This window comes from Centruroides vittatus, unplaced genomic scaffold (assembly GCF_030686945.1).
Source record: "Centruroides vittatus isolate TY-2023 unplaced genomic scaffold, ASM3068694v2 contig_971, whole genome shotgun sequence".
In the NCBI taxonomy this organism is placed as follows: domain Eukaryota; kingdom Metazoa; phylum Arthropoda; class Arachnida; order Scorpiones; family Buthidae; genus Centruroides; species Centruroides vittatus.
The window spans coordinates 1,995,675-2,019,860 of NW_027122644.1; the positions used below are offsets into that span (position 1 = coordinate 1,995,675).

Here is a 24,186-nt window from a genome sequence, read left to right on the forward strand (position 1 = left end):
GTTGACAAGGTAACTAGTTCTGGGAATTCTGCTAGCAAATTATGAAATGGAAACTTCCCCAAATGAGAGCTACTAATGCTATTGGTACTATTATAGAACCTCCTTCTGAAACTGGTTTGGTTTGACAAGAGCTCTCTGAGATGAATGTCTATGAGTTTTCTGAAGCAGAACTAGCCCAAATTTCTTGGTGCTCGGGAGCATTGTATTTGTTCTTATCAAGTGGCTGGGAACAATATTGCTAACATAAGTGGGGATTTCACTCTATTGCTACCATAATCTGCTGAACTTTGTTTTGTCTGCCATTACATTTGAAGTTATAAATTGCATTTCAATCTATGCAATCCATAATGCCATGTTTATCTTCTGGAAAGGAAGATCTGAAGTATATAACTTTTGAAAAGTTCTGTGATTCATTTGCTTGGCTTCAACAATCAATTGATCAAATTGGGGTAAGATAATATAGATGAAAGGAGAGGGGAAAAAATACTTGCTGGATGAGGTTCTCACAAGTGTCAAAGTTACTTTGCACTATAACTCACAAAGTTAATCATTGGGTGGTGGATTGAACTCCATAGATGTCTCACTCAGACAAAAGGCCAGATATGTGAATCACAATATGTGGTCATAAATGTGAAACTATACCATTGCATGTTGTTGGTGATAGAAAAGAAAGGAATTACAACGGCAGCTAATATGCAAGTGAAGTTAATTTTAAAAGACAATCATATATATTATATACAGTTTTGTACAAGTTCTGAAAACTACACAATTAACAATTGTGAAATATATCTGTAGATATAATCAATCATATCTGTAGATATAACCAATAACTAACCATAGGGATGAAAAACTGTCAATCTCATACCTATTCTATTTTTATAGGTTGGCATATAGGCCTATGTCCTGAATTTTTGCTTGTTATGATTTGAATTTTATTTACAGAATACCATTATAATTCCTTTGGATACTGTATAATAAGTGATTGGTAAGAAAATTTATAATAATCATTATAAGTTATACTATGTTATGAGATAATCATAGATTTCTCATATTCAATAAAGAATGTCATGAAAAATTAAAGATTAAAAACACTTTACTGAGTGATTGTTTTCCAACTAATAACTTTAAAAATATAGCAAGCAATATGAAAAATCAAATAACAAACATAATGAGAGCAAAAGAGCAAAGAATCAATTCCACATGTATTAACATGTAGAATTGATTCTTTGCTCTTTCAATGGAAATTTTTAACTAATTTTTATCATCTATTTTAACTTTTTTTATAAAATTAAAAATAATACAAAATCCTTCATGAAGCATTTTTCATTTTAGTTTTTAGTAGCATTGTATAACTGATAATTATAAAACATTCCTTTAAAACAATCTACAAATAAATATTGCAGAAATTTTTTAAATGTAAAACATGACTTTTGAAATTTCAAAATTCTTTTAATTTTGTAATTTATACATAAAATATTGCTTTAAATTCAAGTTATGAGCATTTAGTAACATTTTGTTTGAGAATATAATTTACTTTTAAGCAGTTTTGATACTGCAAAAATAATTTTTTTTTTTTAAACTATAGACTAATGCAAAATAATTTTAAAAGATTATATAAATAGCTTTTTAAATCTATTTAAAAACAATCTATTTAAAATGTCTATTCTGTGTTACTCACAGAATATACATTTTATCTGAAATATAGTTGATGATGATTATATACTTCAAAACAGAGAGATATGCTATTTGATTTTCAACAATATGTATCTAACTTTCAATGTAATAATATTACATGATAAACTCTTCAATTTAAATTTTATTATTCTAGTATCATTTTTGTTTTTTAATATATTTTTTCATTTCAAAATTCATTTCTAACTTTCATTAGCAATTACTTATATATAAAATTTTTTAAATGTTTATCATCTTTTTTATATTCAGAACAGATAAAATTTACATGGCATTGTTAAATAATTATATAATTTTTTACAGAAACAACACTTTATTGTTTAAATGACATGATGTAAGAAACCATGCCAATTTTCTATTTTGAAGTGAATGTATTCATAGATAGAATTTAAAATCAACAATAATGAAGAAATTCAAATATATATCATAAGAAAATCAAATCAAAACTTATAATCATTAAGTTTCCATTAAATAAATCATTAATAATTTATCTTTGCAATTTATCATTGTAATAAACATAAAAGTTAATTTTTATAGAAAAATTGGCATAAAAATATTGCACTAGTGAAGCAAAAAAATATTAATTTGAAAACTCAATTCTTTTTCATCCAAAAATAAAATGATGTGAAGAAATTACAATAAGATTTAATATGGGAGTGGCATTTATTGGAGACTTACATTTATCATGACAAGTTTCCCGCGGATCTGATGTCTATTAGATACTGACTTTATTCTGACATTTTTCTTGGCAGACTTGGTATATATAAAAGACTGGTGATTATTAGGAACTAGGTGTTTATAAGCAAATTTATAGTCTATCTTCTTGTTTAGTGGCTTACTGTTATTCAGAAATACCTGTAATAAAAATAACATCTTATTGTGTAAAAATATTGACTGTGTGTATATAATGTTTGACAGGAAAATTAATTTAAATCTGAATTTTCAGTCATTGTTGAAATTTTAATATTTGGATTTTCTTAAACTTGAAAGTTTTGAATTCTTTGTCTTTCGAGTATGATTATACGATTATATTTACCTAAATATTTTTTATTTGGATATGTATAAGTTCAACACAGATTATTGTAATGTATTCTTTTAACTATATATCAATATAATAAAAATTTAATTGATAAAAGGCATTCAGAAAATGTTCATACATAACTTACCATATGCCAAAAATACCAAATAGCTAATTATTCTAATTTTAAATGCAAATTCAATTATAAAATAAAGCCCATTAAAATCTTTCAGAATAATTTCAAAGTACAGTTTTACCCCGAATTTACGGGATAGGTGGGACTGAGTGATAACTGCGTAAGTCAAATTTGCGTAAGTTGGGGTATAATTTCACATATAAATACATACAAATTATTTTTAATTGGGGCCGGAGACTAAAGGAAACAATAATTTAGAAAAAAATGTTTAATAAAATCTTAGATAATACATATGTATAACAAATTATATTATTAAAATTATAAACCAAAGTTATTTTGATGTAGAAGGCTTCATAAAATCTAACAAATTTGTCTGACAGCTCAAACAGCGGCCAGTTGACCAATCAGTGATTCCTAATGGTCGTAGCTTTATTGGAGGTCCGCAGGTGGTGTGACGGTCTGATGACCAATCAGCGGATACACATTCAAACTCCAACAGTCACTTCCTCAACCGTCTTTTTGTAACAGCAACCATTATCAGTTTAAAAAAAGGCGGGAATCGTGTTCCTGCACGATTCTACCCCAACAAACACAAAATAAATTGTAGCTATGCGTCAATTCCGCGCAACACATCTGAACATCTAAGCTGAACAATAATGTGGGGGGAGTGAGTAATCAAGAGTTGCATGGCACTCAAACAAAAGATGAATTGACAAGATTTGAAAATCGTGTAACTCCGGGTTTGCGTAAGTCGGGATAGTGTAAGTCAAGGTATTACTGTACTGAAAATATAAATTAAAAGTATTCAATACTTTTAATGTATATTTTCAGTCCTTCTGAAAGAAATTCATTTTTTATTGATGCATTAATTTCATAATATTCTTTATATCTCTTTTATTATCAGGTATAATAATAGAACTGTATTATGCCTAATAAACTTTTTAAAAATGAAATTTCTAAACATTTATTTTTCCAAATTTAATAAAATATCAAGTTCTATTTATTATAACTAAAACATCTGAATTAAATTTAAAATGTTATATCACAAATATTAGTTTTGTGCATTTGCATTCATGTTTTAAATGCTAGATAATATTTAAACTTGGACTTATTAAGAGATAAAGTATTGTCCATAATTTTTTAAATTAAAAGTTATATTAATAGTTTGAAAATAGATGATAATTTTCACTATCATTTGAATCAAAATTGTGAACATTCAATAAAAATATATGATAAATATAAAACAATATGAAATAAAACTAAAACCAATATTTAAAATTTTCACCAATACATATAAATAGGAAATTTAATCCAAGATAGAAATACAGAAGCCTACAGGAATTTATTTAATTAACATGCAAATCAATTTATCTAATTAATCTAATTTTTCATTCCATAACTTTCAAATGCATTATATAGTTCTAATTAGAAAATTACATGGTATGTAGTATTGGGCTGTCTGGGAAGTTCAAGCCAATTTTTGATGGATGACATTGGAATATATATAGGCCTTATAAAGCTTGCTGTCTGAAGGCCAAGTTTCTATCCACAGCCTTCCATATTCTTCTCAAACCAGAACCTATCACATTTAGACAAATGGCAAAAGAGCTGCATAATGAAACAGTGACATGTACAGTACATTCACAGTTAAAACAGAGAGGAGACTGGTACAGTCAGGGCAAGGTAACTGATTTTCAATAAATGTCAGCACCATAGCAAGACTTGTATTGGATTCCCCAAGTGTATAGTTGGAGAGGTTGGTTGGCACAGCTTCTAAAAACAGATTTTCTATAAAGGCCTCATCTTCAGAGAGGATAAGTATAGTATAGTCAATTGGCTTATTTGGCACAAGCTAGTATCCTTGCCAGTAAAGAGAGAAAGCATCTAGTGAGAGATAGCCTACCTGATAGAATACACTGCTGAAACATATTAGGACCCTGCTGCTTTGGTGGCTTGGCCTGAGTCCCCCCCTGCTCACAATTGAGCTCCACTTTCACCTTTAGCAAGATGACTCCTTGCTTGCTTTTTTTGCAGATAAAGTGCTTTTTGGGCCAATAGATGCTGGACACTAGATCTCATGAATTCAAATTCAATGCTGGTAAGAGAACTGGCAGCCCTGGTTAGGAACATCCTAATCTCCAGAACCCAAGACTCTTCACAAATACTTGCATTCTCTTTGATGACATGAGGTTGATGCTTCAACACCAGAAAGCAAAAAAATGCAATCACTTATGTTATAGTCTCTGGTAATGTGAGCCACATAAAACTCCTTCCATATAGTAAAGATAAAGCAATTTTCTAGGAGAAAGATTAGAATTTGCACAAACTGGTATGGGGACCACAGCTTGCTTGCCAAAACCAATGAGGGAGGATCATACGTTCATTGCTGAAGCCATAATAGTGGTTAGGAGGCTAGCATCTGTACTGGATTGTAGAATTCTGTTAACTGTTCTACAGATGGTATGCAGAATCTCTCTGAGGCATAGGACTGATGCTCTTATATCTTGAGATAAGAAGGTGCTTAAAGCACTAGATTAATTGCATCTACCCTGAATAAGTGGAAATGGAAAGAATGTGTCCTTATCCGAATAAGGAGTAGCCAGCCAAGCTGGGGTGACTCTGGGCAGGTAGCCATTTAAATGAGAAATTGCCCTGACAGCGGACAAAACCAGACATGAAGAGACTCTTAAACACTCATTTCAATTCCCCCCTCCAAAATGCTGGACACCCATGGAAGGTTGGAAGTACCCTGGACTCTTCTTGTATTTTATTTATACATATTATAGAGTCTGTGCATGCAAATCATTGCTCTACTAAATGCAAAAATGCAAAGAATCAAATCTTCAGGTAAGGGAAAACAAAGTGAGCCATCAGTTGATGGAAGAGAGGGAATCAGCAGTGGATTCTGAACTAATAAACAGCAATTCCTCAAAAAATGGAAGAACACCATCCAGTTGATAGTGTTCTAATGGCTCAAGATGGCTGCAGATAGGTCAAGTAGCCAATTGAAGTTGTAGAGAAGGTCAGAGGTACTGTTGACCTTCCTCCAACTCTTGCTAATTGACTACAACAGTCTCAGAGAATGAGGGAAAAGTGGCAATAAGCCTGACTTCTAAAATTAGGAATGAAAGAGCACTGTGATGACAGCAGTACAATGAAAAAAAAAAAAATGGCACAGCCAGATGCTCTTCCACCAATTGTGCGACAGCTGACAAAGTGCAACTAGCCAAAGATGTGGCAAACAGGCATCAGTCTGCAACTAGAGGTATAGCTCCCAACTATAGAGAAGCTGAGAAGTCCTGTAGCAACCCAGGACAAACCAAATGAAGTGGAGAGTCTTCCTACACCAGGGGTGGCAAACCTGTGGCACGCCAGAGAAATCATCCGGCACGTAACGTATTATACAATTTCGGTTAATCATCTTTTTCAATCAGCTTCTTTACATTTACTCTAATTACAGCATATTATTTTATTTATTTAAATATAGTTTTTTAAAACTCTTTCCACCCTGTGGGCACTAATAGGGCTTTTTTATCTAGCAAGCTCACAATGGGACAGCCGGGTGGTGAGGAACGGATCACCACCTGAAAATTTTCTGGGCTCTTTCGATCCGTTCAGATTTGGTCTCGGGTCCACAAGAGCGATAAGCTACCACTTTAACCGCTCGGACATTCGGCCAAATATAGTTACTCCAAGTCTGAAACTTCTGCATGCATAAACATTTTTAAACATAAGTATGCTTAATACGCTTACTATGTGGCACACAGACTCAAAAAGGTTTGCCATCCCTGTCCTACACTTTCCACTGCTGAAAGACATGAAGGCATTGCCACTGCACAATTAAAGCTTAGGGCATTCATTCATAATAATGCTTTATTTACAAGCACCTCTGCTCCGTAGCGCACTACAGAGGTTGATATACATAAACATAGAATACCAAAACATAGTGCGAATACATAGGATTACAGAATATACATACAGTTATAAAAAGATATGTAGAAAACAGAGTAATTTGCTTATAATGGATATAATGAGTAAAAAATTACAGTACAACAAATAACATACATATTAAGAAGTAATGCAAAAGTATAACACAGATTAAACTACATAGAATATAATTATCTTTAATGGGTATTGAATGGCATCATATAATAGTGACTAACAAATAGGAAATAGAACAAAGCGATGACAGACATAAAAATTGGTTACATGTATGTACTGTACATATAAATACCCTTATAGCAGTTAGGAGTTGTTTCACGCATAGGGAAATCTTCTATTATTTCCGATGCATTTAAAGTAACTCTTAATGAGGCACTGAAACTCTTCTGGTAGCATGTGATTGCTCAACAGTTCATTTGGGGAGCCATGGAATGTCATCAGTGTCTTCAAGAAGTTGGATTCTGAGTCTGTTGCTCTCTGTCGCAGGGCACTGATAGATGTAGTGCAGTGGCCCATCTTCTATAATGCAGATTGTGCACTTGTTGTCATCCTGAATCTTGAACCTTTTAAAGGCAACTGGTAAAAGACCCATGCCCAGTTAGGAACTGGACTTCTTCATGAGTGTAGAAGTGTCTTTTATGTTTTAAATTGGTGAGAACGCTTGGAAAAAATAATCACGTAATAGCACCAGTTAGCTCATTTCTCCAGTCGCTTTCCCAGATGTTGTTGTTCTCATTCTTGAGGATGGTTTTTGCACTATTCTTTGTAATAGCATTGTAGATATAATCACCTTTACAATCCACAGCAGCCTGCCTGGCCAGAGCATCCACTCTGTCATTGCCAGGCAGATCCTGGTGACCCCTAATCCAGGAGAAGGAATACCTGTTGGTACTACCCAATGCTAGGTGGTTAATGCTGTTGATAGTCTTATGGGTGTACTTAAAATCCTGTATAAGACAGATGGAGGAGGCCGAGTCAGTGAATATGTTGATGTCATGATGTTTAAGGTTATCACAGCACCAGAGGGGGGCCTGGTGGATAGCACACATCTCTGCCTGCAGAGCAGAGCAACTACTGTTCATATGGTACTGCTGGTATAAAAATTCTTCATCACCACAAAAGCACACCCCACCTTGTTGTCCAATTTGGATCCACCAGTGTATATACAAAAGTCATTGTCCGTGAAAGGTTCTTCATCCAAGATGGGCCACAGGTAGGAAGGTAGGAGGTCTCCCATTTTGACATTTTACTCCATTGTGTTGTCCTCTAGAAGGTTGTTGATGGCAGTGCTGGTGATGCCACATGAGGCAAGCTGGGCCCAGGCAATAGACTCGACAGCTAGGCAAATTGGTTGTTTTTCTGTGATGATTTGTAGTGCACTAGTAGCAGTTGTCCTATATGCTCTAGCAATGACAAGAAAGGCCTTTCTTTGTGCAGTTATCAACCTCCTCCTGATTTGCACTTTGTTAATGTCCTCTACCCAGACAGCCAAGGCATAGATGATGATAGGCAGGAAGACATTCTCGTAGATGACTTCCAGTGTTTCACTGGTAAGGCCCCAGTTACTCTTAGCATGTCTTGCTAGGCTATTAAAAACCAGTGAGGCTCTGTCCGTGTTGTACTTGATATGTGGGATCCACGAGAGTTTATGATCCAGTAGTACACCCAAATATTTAATTTGCTTGTAGCATCTGATACTGTTTTCTCCCATTTTTACTGTAGGGCACCTCTTGGCCCTCTGACTTCGTAGCTTTCACCTCTTGTTTGCTGGTATATCGAGCACGAAAAAACATGCTGGCAACAAACAGAAGTAATCTGAGATTTTGAACAGAGATGATGGCTGCATGTTGAGATTTTGAATAATCCCTTGTGACAAACAAGGAGATTGAGAGAATCTCAGAGGAACTGGCAGTTCTGCTTGCCAGGACTGATAGCTGATGTCAGAAGTTGGTTGGTTATGCATCCAGCTTCTTTTACTTTCCTGACTGTTATGTATACATATACATAAGGGAAAGTATTGGAATCGTGTCAAATTTGACCCTACAAGTTTTTTTGCAAATCTCCATGTTTGAGACCTCCTGAATCAAAAAAAAAAAATCCATGGATGTGTGTGGGTTTGGGTGGGTGTCTATTTTGTTTAAAATCTCAGAATAGGGTAAAGAAACAAAATTTGGGATGGTGGCTTGTATATGAGAAGCATTGATGCCATTAAGTTTTGGTGGTTAAAGATTGAGAGAGTGAGAAGATAAATGGGTGTCAAGTGTCATATCTCGAAAGTGATAACAAATAAAATCTTCATTAATTCCTATTAACATTTATACTTTTTTTTTATAAAACTCATCTCTACCCTCAAAATTAAGCTTTTGTCATTGTATAGTAAATAAAAATATTAAAAAGTTTTAACAACAAAACCTCATAACAGATGCATTACACAAAACTTTATTTTATTTAATATTATAAAAGTTTTTTTTTAAATAAAAAATTCATAATGGCCAAGAAAGTTATGCAACTCTCATTGCTGGATTTTTTCAATAGATGATTTCAATAATGTTAAAACAAGAGGCTAAGAGGAAGGAAGCTCATGTCCCATTGATCAAGAGAAATCCATTTGAGCATTTGACTCTGTCTCTCACATGCCCATTCTACAATCTACTATAGCAGGGGTGGCCAACAAGTCGATTGCGATCAACCGGTCGATCGCCAAGCCAATTTTGGTCGATCGCTAGCGATGTCTTGACTTAATGTATTATATTTGTAACCGAACGCAACTGTATGCATGCAGTTATGACTCGACTCATAAGCAGTGAGTACACTTCGTACTGAAACAGTGTATAAACATAGTATGTATTTCACACTTCCCCCTCCCCACTTAGACTATGTCTATGACAACAAGTCGATCGCGACACACTTTTACGATAAAAAATAGATCTTATGTGCACAAAAGTTGGCCACTCCTGTACTATAGCAGCAGTAACCAGGGAGAGGCCCAAGTCCCCTTACCCTTAAAAATAAATTTAAAAAAATTCAAAGTACACGAAAAAGTTTTGAATGTTACAAATGCATTACACTTACGTAATAAAAACTATATCTACAATCTACATCTAATATTTACTATTCATTGATAACACTAGTGACTACATCCAGGGGCAAATCCTGACCAAAATTTTTGGGCCAGCTGAAAATAATAATAGGATTACTGGGCATATCTCTAGCATTAAACAATAGGAAGAAATGTTATTTGGTGTGAATAAAATAATGTATAGAAACAACATACGCAGGGGCAAATCTAGATTTTTTGGGGCCTAAAGGTTATTGAAGTCCAATGGGGCCCCATTTTTTGTTGGATTAAGAATCTTTAACAGGGGATTTAAAATTTATTTTTAATAACATCAAAATAGAGTTGAAATATATTTATCAATATTTATAAATTGGTGTTGAATGACGAACTTTATCAGAAAAAGTATAAAAATTTATGATAATAATTCAATTTTTGTGGGCCCTTGACACTTGGGAGTCCAGGGCTTAAGCTCTATTAGTCCCTATGTAGATTCGCCCCTGAACATACATAACTCACAACAATTTACAACTTAGATTAGAAAGTACACAATATATGTATGCTGACTGGATACAGCAAGCTTCCAATACAATCTGGCCGTGTTAAATGCTTTGAATGACATCATGTGCGCACACTTGTTTGCCGCGGCAAACCACCACACAAGCAAGTGATTGAGTTCCTGCAAGCATCATACTGACTTAAAATGGCTGGCTGCTAGCTGCCAATGTAAAAGGAAACACAAATGATAAAGAGTTTACATGTTTGAATAAATTATTATTGGCATATTTGTTCTCATATAAAAAGTATATTGACAGTCAAAACTTTCTCTTAAGCATGCGGCACATGCTAAGCTAGCCCAGAGAAATCGCCCCTGACTACATCCACAGTAGTTTAAAAGTGTATGTAAGTTTGCACGTTCTAATTTGGGCCACTATCTTATGGTGGTTCTAATTATGTTACCATACTATAGTTAATAACTTTGTTTTAGGCTCTTCCAAAAATCCAAACAGATTTAATTACTCTATAACTGTCCTATAGGAATATCTAAAATACCATGAGATAGATATCATTCTTTAGATATTGGAGTTCATCATTTTATAACTGGATTCCAGAATTTTGGTTGAAATCATAGTTTATAGCTAATTAGATATAATTCTCAGTTCAAATTATAGAAAATTCCAATTGGAACATAAATTGAAAACACTATCAATCATATGGCAGACTATGAAAATTGAGCAACTCTTCCAATAGATTGATCAGATTCTAGCCTACCCACGGTTCACCATCTTTGACCATTACATCTTCTTTGAGATATCTCACAAACTGGCAATTTTGGAATTTCACCATCACATCCATACTTGAAGTATCAAAGTACAGAATGAAACACCTGTTTTTACCAATAGGATAATTTGTGTATTTCGAACAGAGCTAATGTGTATTTCACTCATGTTTTAATACCATAATGAACAACAAATTTCATCTAATAAAACTCACACATTTGCTCCTTATCTTACATGTTGTGCTTATTTTTTGTAAAAGAATGTATGACTGTGCTAGAATCAAAGAGAAAATAATCCATCAGAACAGAATCAGACATCGCATTCATTGACAAACAAAACAAAATCACATACATTATAAACAAAGCTGTTTCAAACATCTACAACATACAAAATACACAGTCTACACTAAAAGAATAAGTAAATACTCAGAACTTGTCCACAAAATAAAATGATCATAGAGAATAGTAAGATACTTGTGTCTATAGTTCTTTCTTGCACAGATGTCATATTACATAAACTACACAAAAGTCTAAAAATATTATCACTTAATAACAGAACCCACTCACACTACAGAATGTAGAGTGATATATGGACATAAGAAATTCATAAATACAGATACAGACACAAACTAGCAAAACCACACTAACAGTTTATCTGTAGCTATGCCTTGTACTTGGACTGGCATAGAACTACATAATACTCCAAATTTAATTCATTTCAAGGGCCATTTGAACTTTGAATTGTTTGAAGTTTGAATCAATTTTTCCCATTAGAACCATTGAAAAGTGAATTAATCTAATCTCAAATCATAGATGAGCAATTATTTTATCGATACATCGTCACAATGCCAGGTTGGAATTTTTAATCATATTTTTAATTTATTTAATTTAAAATATATGCTCTCTACCTCAAATTATTAGTGGTGTCTTGCTCCTATACTTTTCCTTTAACAATAGAGTCATACCAGTCATCTATTAACTGCTTTCAGGGGAAAAGTTTTGAATTGAAATATCATGACTTCTGGTTTGCATGTTTGTATATAGTTAATGAGGGGGCCCCCAGCTTCTAATATTTCCATATCTGGTCTCAGATTTCAACTTTCTAACTCCATTCTCAAGATTATGGAAAGACAGACAGATGGATGGACAACAGTGGAAGTTTATACATCTACAATTTTTTCAAATTACAGCCCAACAATATCCATTTCAATAAATTTCAACTGCAAATAAACATAATTCAAAGTAAAAATAACACAGTTAAATGTCCTAAATAATAAAATATGAAAACAATAAATAAGATGTAAATACTATATAATAAAATGAAAATTACATTTACTGTTTGCACACCATTGCTGAAATCAATGGTCCGCAAATACATGGATGCCAAATCTGCCACATGTGGTACCACTTTTAAGCTTTGTGATAAGTTCCTTTATCATCTTAATTGTTGATACTAAAACCTTCCTCTTAGACTTCATTGCTTTCACACTCTTCCTGGATTCCATTGTTAATAGATATATACATGCATAATGGAATTATATTTATAAAACTCCTAATACACTAAAAATAAAGTGAAAAAGCACACAAATATAATGCAAGAGATGCTTTCACAGTGAGACCAAGAGACAACTTGGGAGCACAACAGATGGTTTGCACAGCAAGCACATTTTTTCACTGCATATGCAGTTCAAACACAGAAGGATTGGTTTGAACTCTGGATCAAATTCCTCTCTAATTTAGCATTTGAACTCTGGAATGTTCCAAGTTAGAATCATTCAAAGTATTATACAAAGTACCACTGTATTAAGTACTGGAATAAACCAATTAGGATATATTTCACTGAAAAAATAATAATAAAATAAAAAACAATAAAGTCTTAATCACAATTATGACGTTACTGTTATAAAAATATCTAATTTGCTGAATTATTTGTAAACATATTTTACTAAAATTCAATCATAGTGACAGTCTGTATTCAAACCCTTTTCATGAAAATGGGAAATTTCATATATCCCTAACAGTGTAACATGCAATTACATTAACTTTATAGCAGACTGGAAAGGCATTCAATTAATTGAGAGACTTGGTGGAAAAATGTTATCCTATATTAGGAAGTTTTCAAATAAAGTGGATTTGTTTCAATTCACCATCACTTTATATGCAACATTTTATTAATGTGGGTATACAGCCTATGGGACAGCAACCGAGCTATTAAATTTCTTAGAAGATGCATAAATCCAAATTTGTTAGCAACTTTTCTTTTGTATTTTTTGGAATATACTACTTTTCCACTAAACTCCTCAATTATTAAATCATCTTTGCAAATGAAACTTTTGAACAATTGCTTCATTATTATTCCAAAGGATAAAAGAATAAGTCTAATAATACCTCTTGTTTCATAGACTACACAATGAACAGTTTGTTTAAAATTTTATATCAGACTGAGTTAAGAAGTACTTTTAAGTCACATAGGTCATATATACTGTATATAATGTATACATAAGAATAAAAGTAAGCACATTCAAATACAATTTTTATTATTATTTAAGAACTATATTTCTTTAATCAAATACATCAAATCCAAAAACTTCTTTTTAAATTACTTCAAATATCAACGACAACAAAAAAAAATTCAAAAACAAATTCAAATGTAGGAAACTAAAACATAAAAACTTTTTATGTTACTATAGCAACCCTATATTGGAATTTGTTTATGTAAAATTATAACTGTTAAACATAAATTGCTATTTCTGAAATTTGAATGCAGTCTACCACGCAGCATAGGAAAATACTTAATATGAAATTTTAGCATAAGGCTCTATGGAAGTTTTGTCTTCCTTTATATTTACTGCACAGTCACAGAATATAAAGCATCAACTATAAGAGAAAAAGCAATTTTTTTGAATTAAAGTGAAAATTATTGCTGTCATATATACATGCATTGCTAACAACAATGGTAACATTAACATCATAAGAATTAAAAATATCAAAGCCAAACAATTACTGGATTTAATCAAGCTACATTCCCACTACTAATAATTATTAAATACTGAGTAATTTGCACTAGTAATCTGGCACCATAGCCCAATTTAATCTGGTAATTGTTTGGCTTTGATATGATCATCAGGCTTTAAGATGTTTATATATGCATTAAAAATATTAAAGTAAAGCATTAAAGTATTCTTCAACAAACTTTAAAATTGATGAAAAAGATTTTAAATTGGAAATATTGCAAATGTTCATTGCTAAGGGACAGCTAAAACCTACATATACCAGTATGTACCTCAGTTGATGAAAAGTTCAAGTAGTAATATAATCCTGATATGGCACGATTGAAAAAAGATGTGTGTGGTTACCAGCTCTAATTTTAAAATGTTTTTTCTTAAGTGAGTATTTTTTTCATTGCTTTTAAAGAAAATTTTTAAAAATTTTTGTAGTTTATAAAGAAAGGTCAGTTGTCAAAACTATATTTCAGAACAGTGAAAGTAAATAAATGATGACTGTTTGAGAGATTCGGTATTCACTTTTAGTTTTAACCTTAATTACCATCAGATAAAAAAAATTTTAAGTGATAAGCATTGTGGTCTTACTAAAGAAACTGATTACTACTGATGAAAATTTATAGAACGCCTTTTCATAAATCAGCAAAAATCTGTTCCAAATGTATCAAGCCTGATGATCAAACTTAAACAGGAATGATAAAAAGAGAGGAAGCCAGAGTTGTATCAATGAACCCAAGCTAAATCTGTACAAAAAATTTTAATAATGAAGTCTGGAAGATCAGTTTATGAACTTGAAATAATTAAAAAAACAAAAATAAAGAAAATGTGATAAACCAAAAACATTGCTTTAGAAAAGAAAATATAAAGAAGACTGGGAAGTCCTAGTCCCAAGGTCTACAATTACTTTTCACAGTCATAGTAGTGGATTAGTTCACTGACTATTTAAACAATTTATTTTTAAGACAAATATATATTATGATAAATGACTATTTCTAAATCTTGAAAAATCAAAGTTTTTTTCCTACGTTTAATGCTGCAGCATTTTATTATCTTTGTGTTTATGAATAATCAAATAAATTTGTGTATGGTTTAGTAGTAATGGAAGGATAAATAATTATTTCATAAAATATCTACAATTTTTATAATACTGTATCTATATACAGGTATACCTCGCCTTACGTCAGTAATTGGTTCCAGGAGAGGCGACGTAAGTCAAATTTACTTGTGTAGTCATGATGTAAGTCGAAACTACGATGAAAAATGCCAATAACGAGCACTTAAAGACCGCTAAATAAGACGAGGACACAGAAACACAGATGTTTTCATGTTTCGTTCTCTAGGATTTATGATGATTATATTAACATTTACTGTAAATGTACATATTTTAATATGATTTTATGTGCTTTTAACACTTTTCTAGTGATATTACGACTTCAATATTTGTGGTGGACAGATGTAAAGTCGAATAAAATGACTTAAACTTGATTTTTATTTTTCCATATACTTTTTTGACAAATGACGTATAATCAAGAACGACATAACTCGAGGTATACCTGTACTATAAAAGTTGCACCAAATATATAAGTCAGAATTTTTATTGGCAAGACATTTTGTTTCCATTCAGATAGTGAACATTGTAGTAATTTCCATTATGGATGATTATTTAAAATAAGTTTATGCTAGTCTTGATAGTAAGGCTGTTGCTCCCAAACAGTTTTTTCAGTGTAAATTTTACAAAGTTGTAAATAGAATGTGGCAAAAAAATTTTCTATACAAAGTAGATATTAATTATTATATGTTTATTAATAATAATAATTATTATTATTGCTTAGTTCTCATATAATGTTATATTCCAGTTATTTTATGAGTTATCACACAAAGAGACTTGAGACAATTATTTTGTTATTAAACTATCAAGTATAATATACATCATCCAACTCTGACATCTAAAATGCATTTTGGCACTTTTTGCAGTACCCTCTTCAGTTAGATTTCTTATTGGCGTTTTACACAATACATTGAGACTCGATACACTATCCTCATGACAACATCACTAAAATCTTACACTTATTAATATTAATAGACTACGGTTCACTGCCAACAGTTACCCACTATTACATAAATATTGTACTTCAATTTTAAAAACTGTAATTAATATAATTTACAATATTTAGCCTAAACCTTGTTTAAAACCTTTGACCTTAAAACTTTTTCCATCAATTTTTCAATACTCACACATTTTGTGTGAACAATGTTAAAACTTTCTATCCACTAAAAATTTTACATTAAACAATACATGAGAACTAATTAATAAAACAAAGGGGGATAAGAAGCTAGTCAGTAGTAGTGTTGCCACCAGGCCGGTTTTCACCCAGACAAGCCAGTTTTTAAATTCATGGTCCGGATTAATTATTAATTTGTCCAGTTCTTGTAGAAATTATGAAATTATGATAAAACAAAATAAATTTATAAAATTATTTGCGAGTATTTTATTTTAACAGTTAAAGACCCCCACCCAAACTTATCCTCATCTTATTCCTAGGCTAGAAGTGACAGAAAATGTACTTTTAAAATTTTAACTTGTAATATTTCTGGCAAATATTAGGTTTGTTCCAACACAAGTCCCTAACTGGTTTAAAACTGGCATGTGCATTGTTCACTTCTTGGCTGTAAAACGACATCACGCATGCTTTGTACAGTTTCAAATTCAAACCAGTTAAGAACTTGTGTCAGAACAAACCTATTGTAAAGTGAATATGACAGTTACAAGTTTATAATTTCTATTTTAATCATTTAATATGACAACTCAAGAAATTTAAAACCCAAAAAAGAGGAAGCAAACTTGTAAATTTAATAAAGATTGGCTCACACAAAATGAATTTCAAAAATGTTTACGACCTGTTTGAGACAATAGAGAGGGTGTGGCCAAAGTTTTCATCTCTAAAATGTGAATGTTGAGCGCCACCATCCTGTAAACCTAGAAGTTTGACAATAGCGTTTGGAACATTATTTGAGTCATACTCGATCAACCTCTCTAGTGTTGCCACCCTTTCAAAATTGCTGACCCTGTCTGGGTCGGCAATTTTGTAAAGGTGGCAACACTGGTCAGTAGACATATAGTATAATTATTGCTGTTATAAAAAAAACTTTATTTTTCTGTTTTTAACACCAGTTCTATTTTATGATGCTGAAAAAGCTTATTTAGCTTTTTCTGCTGCTTTCATTAGAATAGAAATTTAAAAAAAATTGTTTTGTTGATCTTACCCTTAGGAACAGAAATGAATACTTTGGTGTCTTGAATCTTTATAGAAGAACCACTATAATGTAAAAATAATTGACATTAAAAAATAAAAAAGTTTGTATTTTTTTCTTTAACTTTAAAACTGGGCATTCAATTTCTATTCTATGTGTTGTATGCTGATAATGGTTTCATGAACAGCTGAAAACATTAGAAAGTAAAAATTTCTGTTGGTTAAGGCTTATTTTTTGAACTTGTTACAAATCTCATAAACCAATATTTTTAATTGCAGTAAAAAAAAAAAAATTCATTTAAAACATTTCAGTCATTATACATAAATAAACTTAAAATATATTTATTTATTTTCAATACAAATTAGTTTTTTATATGTCAGTTCTATTGATAAATGTTACATTTATTTTGTCACCCCTGAAACACAACTCAAAAACCATAAATAATGACATCTTTTACCATGTTTGACTATAAAAATTAAAGATTTTTATATTCTATTTTACTAGTTAATATTTTTATTGAATCTTATTAAAGCATAAATAATAAAATCGGAATAAAACATTAAAGGGCCCACAAGTAATCAAACAGCTAAAAGAATTGAACATTAGTAGTTAATCCTGGGTTTACACCTGATCAATGGGCTGGTCCTGTGGAGTTTTCTGAGTTTTTTTGCATGCCTAACACCTTAATAGGGACCAGTTTCCAGAAATTCCCCAGGAAGTACTCTCTTCTTGGCAGATTGTTAATGATGTTAAACAAGACCCTTCTTTGCAAGACCATGATTTTAATTTTCAAGACCAAGGGGCAACATCCTGATACCTTATGACACTGTCTCTTTTTTTTTTTAACCTGCAAGAATTTAAAAATCTTCACAAAATCTATAAATAAAGTGTAATTAAAATATATAATTTACAAAACAAAAAATACCACATAAACAAAAAAACACTTCATTGTGAAAAAATAAATACTGTTGACAAGAAGCAGTTCAAGTCAGATGGCAAGTACTGCCACAACAGACTGCCTTCTATATGGCCAGATCAACAAAAAAAATTCTCAATTCATCTTTATTTGTAATAGGCCTTGGCCTGTTACAAGGGGAGTTATGTTCAACATTCATTAAATAAACAGTTATATAGTTACAAATTTTTTAACAAAATTATACAAGTTATAAATAGTTTTTAACTTAGCCACATGAAAAAACTTATACATTTCTTTTTCCGAGGAGCACTCATTTAAATTATTTAAATCGAAACTTTGTCTTAGGACTATTGCTTTTTCGCATCAACAAAAAAAATATATTCATACAGCTCTGATTATTTATAAAACTAAAATAATTGCAAAATATAATTCCCAAAAGCTGAAACAATTCAATAGACATGCTAGATGCTTTTATATATTACGAGGGTAATCCCAAAAATAAGGTCTCCTATTTTTTTCAGAATACAAAGAAATGTTTATTTTCAGTGATGTTTAAATCATTTTAAAGCTTGAACATTTTTATCTATTTATGCATTTTGTAGGAGCTGTGGTAGTTTTTGTATGCCCATGTCATTCCACCTTGCTACCATTATCGTGTTAAATGGATTGAAATTCATTGCCAATTGATGGAAGTGTATGGCAAGTCATGCATAGATGTCGAAAACGTTTGCAAGTGGTGTAGGGAGTTTGCAGCTGGTCGTACTGAAATTCACGATGAAGAAAGAAGTGGGAAACTGTCAATTTCCAATGAGATAGTTGCAAAGGTTGAGCAAACCATGCACGAAAATCGGCAGATCACTCTGGATGATTTCTGCATTTTGGTTCCTGGGGTTTCCATTCATAAGATTTTAACAAAAAAGCTGCAATATAGGAAGGTGTGCACAAGATGGGTCATGCAACATGGTGGTGAGCTGGTATGACATGAGCATACAAAAACTGCCAAAGTACCTACAAAAATGCATCAACTGAAATGGTGATTATGTAGAAAAACAGATAAATGTTCAAGCTTATAAATGTTTCTCTGTATTTCTAAAAAAATAAGAGACCTTACTTTTGGGATTACCCTCATACTTCCAGCACTGATGTTTAATAAACATTAGAAAATACAAACTTATTTAAAAGTAAAAAAAATGTTTATAATCTGTTCAGGACCACTAAAGCAGCCAAAAATGTTTTTTTATTTTGCTTTTCTGACATTTATTAAATATCAATGATGGAAGTAGTATGTAAATATGTCTAGCATGTTTGTTTATAATAGCAAAAATGTTTGCAAACATTCATACCTTTATAAGAAATGTTGCAGTTTTCTCATTATGATTAGAATTTAAACATTTGAGATTACTTTTATTTTAGAAAAACATTTGTATCAAAAAGCTAGATACTGATAGTGAAGATCCTTATTCATCCGTCACGATCTTTACGATGAATCGTCTCGAGTTGGGTTTTGCGACTCGAGAATGTCCGTAAGATGGTTTGAGGAAAGCTACACCTCCACACTCAACAAGTAAATATATACAGTTTATTTACACAACAAATATTTACAAGATGTACAATGTTCAACAACATTACATATGCTATGTAACAAAGATGTAGTATCGCTAGTCGGCTTGTCTATTGGGGACTGTTAGACTCCGGGGAACTCAAGTCGCTTTTCCGGAGATGGCTCAACTCCGTCTGGCCGTCCGTCTCTGCACTAACCTTTTTCCGGAGGACTTTCCAAGAGGAGAACGCTCTCTCTATACACCTCAAAGGCTTACCTGATGTCAGAGACCACCACGTATCTGGTCTCTCGCCCTTTCTCCTCGTTTTTCCGCCACCCTTCCAATTTACGGGATCCTGCTGCGACCACCCGCGACCAATCAGTTCCTTCCTTTTTTTTGAGAGCTTCCAAAGACGTCCGCCCTATTTCCCGCCGACATAGCTCACATTCGCGTCCGTCCCGTTTACATTTTTTTCCCCCAGCCGGCCGACACGTAGCACACACATTGACCCCTAAACGAAACCGCTAGTCCTTTGATCTTTCCGGCCGTTTATGGCCCCAATGCCAGGTGGGTCCAATTATCTCTGTCGCATGGCTTTTCGACTTAGGACGCTAAAAGCGACCTTTACACTGATATTGTTATAAATGATATAAAATACTAAATAGTTTAAAAAAGCAATGTAAACCAAAAAAGACACCAGAAGTAAAACAAAGACAAGAATGAGAAACTACTTCACACAATCAAGACATTATTAAAATAGTCTCAAGACTTAACATCACTGCAGATCACACTTATGTTGCATTTCCTTATCCTATCAAACTGAAACATTACTAAATCTTTCTTTGGGTACATATAAATCAAAAAATACAATGTAAATATGATGTAGGGTGACTGGAGACTTTAGAAAAGAAAGAAAGACAATTATGTTACTTCTGTACAAGCAAGAAGTATTTATTAGCACATCTACTACACACACAGATATATAATTAATATACACATATCAATGGAGGGCACAGCACACAATGTATATAAAAAAAAAACAATAAAACACTAAATACATGTCAATATTACCTCTCAAATGAACATTGCTTTTCAATTTTGCAATCAATTCTCCATCAAGGAGATATACATGTTATAGTACATTTCCACTAACAATTTTTCCAGAAAAAAAAATCAGTTCAATTGGAATCACCTATATTGTAATTAGACTCAAGTGGACAAGAGTTCTCTTTTTAATAACTCACATTTTAACCATAGAAATCAACAGGAATCCAGCACAACTCTTAATATTAGCAATAGAAATTATTATGAAGATATTGATTTAATAGTTTAGGAAAAGTTTATATTCAATAAGTGTATTGATCTATTGATCTATTGATCTGCCCCTATTTGAAACTGGATCATTTGTGTATTCAAAACTGGTCTATTCAGTTAAATTTTAATCTTTTGAATATTATATATATATTTGAGAGATGGAATTCTCTATCAATTCCATGTCTTTCTAGGGATACAATCAATCCTATTCTTATGGATGGCAATGCAAGAGCACCAAGCCTACGATAAAAAAAAAATTACATATGATAAAAAGAGTATCTTGAAAATGAAAATACATGAGAAACTTGGTGTTATCAATTTTATTTGTTCCATACTTATGAAAGTTCTAAGAGGTGTGGTAATGCACATAATCTTATTCATATAACAATGTAAGAGGTAAAGACTACTACTTGAAAAGATAGCACTTTTTATCATGTTGATCAACCTACACTATCACATACTTTATTAATTTTTTATATTGTTTTAACATTAGTAGTATTTATCTACATTTATAATAATCATTTGCATATTTTTTAATAAATAAGATATTTATAATCTTCATATTAAATTTTTCATATAAAGTATATTTTTTTAAATCCTGAAAAATTTGAGTTTATCCTTTAACTTGTGACAAATAGGTACATAATAAATAAAGGCTACCAAATAAATAAATAAAAAATAAGTATAATTTATTTTTATAAATTATACTATATTATCAAATATAATGTATACATATTGTTTATTATATATAATACAGTACATCCTCATTTAATGGATTAATAGGGAGCAGGTATCCACTATTGCCAAAAATCCATTAAATCAAATGTATTTTGTAAACATACTAGAATAATAAACTTACAATACACACAATGTATTAAAATTTATTATAATGTACTGTATAAGTATAATAAAATAGAATTACAATGTACTTTGAGTCATTTATATTCATTGGCTCATTGACCTAACTTTTTAGTATGGTCTATTCATGAATTCAAAAAAGATTACAAATTTTTCCTTTAGGGCAGAAAAGTTTTGTCCATGAAATCAAAAGTCTATTAAAATGAGGGTCTGCTGTATATTCTTATTCTGTATTTTAATGTATACATTGTAATTTTGCATAATCTTAAATATAAATTAGCATATAACATTTTTGAATTTGCATGTTGACAAGATTAATATAGTTATTAATGCTTCATATTATTCATAGTCAAATATAAATAACATTCACAATATACAATCATTTTTTAATTAGTTTGACATTTTATTATAGCTAATTTTTTAATATCATTATTACATATGGTTTCAGTTTTATTTTATCCAACATATTTTTTAAAACAATTTTAACATCATTTTTCTAATTTGGCCTTCCATTATTAGAAATAAATAGAAATTCAATTAAAAACAAGGTCAAGAGTATCAAGAGCAAAAGAAATGTGTATATGTATATATGAAATGTGTGTATATATATATATATATATATATATAAAATTTTATAATATTGCATATTTAATAGAACTTAATTTATTAATTAAGATAATTGATATTTTGTTCATTTCTGATTAATTATAATTGTTACAACTTTTATATCTATTATTGATTGCTGTAATAGCATATGATATTTTACAAAAATTTAAATATTAAAAAAGGAACAAAACACAGTATATAGCTAACAGATTACATAAGTGCAAGCATATTGGATAAAGTTGTTGAAATGTATGTAAACTATACTAACTTGGACTATATAAAATTAATAATGTACAGTGATACCTCTGTTTTCGTTGACTTTGGTTATCATCAGTTTCGGTTTTTGTTGATTTTTTTTGCAAAAAATTTGTCTCAGTTTTCGTTGGTGTGCCCACGTGACCTTGCTGCTAATTTTGCAAAACAAAGAGCGGCCCACATGTTGCAGTGCTCAGTATGGCATTGTTTCTCATTGTGTGAGCATTACCCTGTACATCTAGCCAAACAATTCCATTGCCTTTCTTTCCTTTTAGCTCCATCATGGGACCAAAGAATGTTTCCAGAGCCAGCAGCCCTTTGAATGCCATGTTAAATGTTTACTTATTCTTTACATTAGTCTTTTATATTCATTTTATATTAATTTCTTATTGTTTTTAATATTAAACATTATATTTATTCTCTATAAAATGTATTTTTGGTATGTATTTTGGAATGTCTAGAACAAATTAAGAGGATTTACATTGATTCATATGGAAATAATTGTCTCGGTTTTCGTCGGTTTTGGATTTTCCCGATTATTTTCAGACTGATTATCAATGAAAGCCGAGGTATCACCATATTACATTAATTACAGTTATAAGTAACTTTTAAGCCAATTATTCTGATAAAAAGTAAGATATTAAATGGATTCTTGCTATGTTTACAATATTAAAGCAGGCATATAAATCAAACTTGGATGAAATATTAACCATTTAGAGCAGTGTTTCTCAACCTTTTTGGCCATAGAATTTTTAAAATCCTAATGCCCCATGACAAAAAACATGGAATCTTTGAATACGAAAAATAAATGGAAAGGACAGTTCAAGAGTAGAAAATCATCAAGAAATTGTTAAATAACAATAATAATATGAAGTGATGTGAAAAAACAGCAAATAAACTTTCAGAATATATATATAGGCCTATATATAAAACTGAGATGAAAATGTAACAAATATTAATTATTGTGCATTGCCCCCAAAACATTCAAATTCCCCTGGTGGGGAGTGCACTCCACGTTGAGAAACACCGATTTAGAGTTTTCTATAACTATACAATAAATTATTTAAAAACCTGACTAGAGAAATAAGGGTCAAGGTCATTGATTTAACATATGATATATATGTATATATAAATTTTATTTTATTTAATTCTAAAATTACAAGTTGTGAAGTGTTAATAATGTATAGTTATGAATAATGAATAAAATTTAATTACAATTATCATTAATTATAATCAAATTAAACTCATTTTTTTCAATAGTTTTGTGTATGTAATCATATTAAGAGATAAGTACTTTATTTACAAATACTGTTAAGCTGATTA

The 24,186-nt window shown here is 31.2% G+C and overlaps 1 protein-coding gene across 8 annotated transcripts in view; it reads right to left on the minus strand.

Annotated features, from left to right (window-relative positions):
* The window catches only part of LOC136985541 (transcription factor RFX3-like), a 78,777-nt gene that overhangs the window by 54,193 nt on the left and 398 nt on the right, over nt 1–24,186 (minus strand). For 5 of the 8 annotated variants that reach the window (XM_067282843.1, XM_067282841.1, XM_067282842.1 and 2 more), the window contains exon 2: nt 2,368–2,544. The exons of 1 other annotated variant lie outside the window; for it this stretch is intronic. In XM_067282843.1, the coding sequence (XP_067138944.1) occupies nt 2,368–2,376 (9 nt within the window). In that variant the 5' untranslated portion in view covers nt 2,377–2,544. Of the gene's footprint in view, nt 1–2,367; nt 2,545–17,385; nt 17,439–24,186 lie in introns of all 8 variants that reach the window. 2 more of the 8 variants (XM_067282837.1, XM_067282840.1) reach the window with 2 other exon arrangements.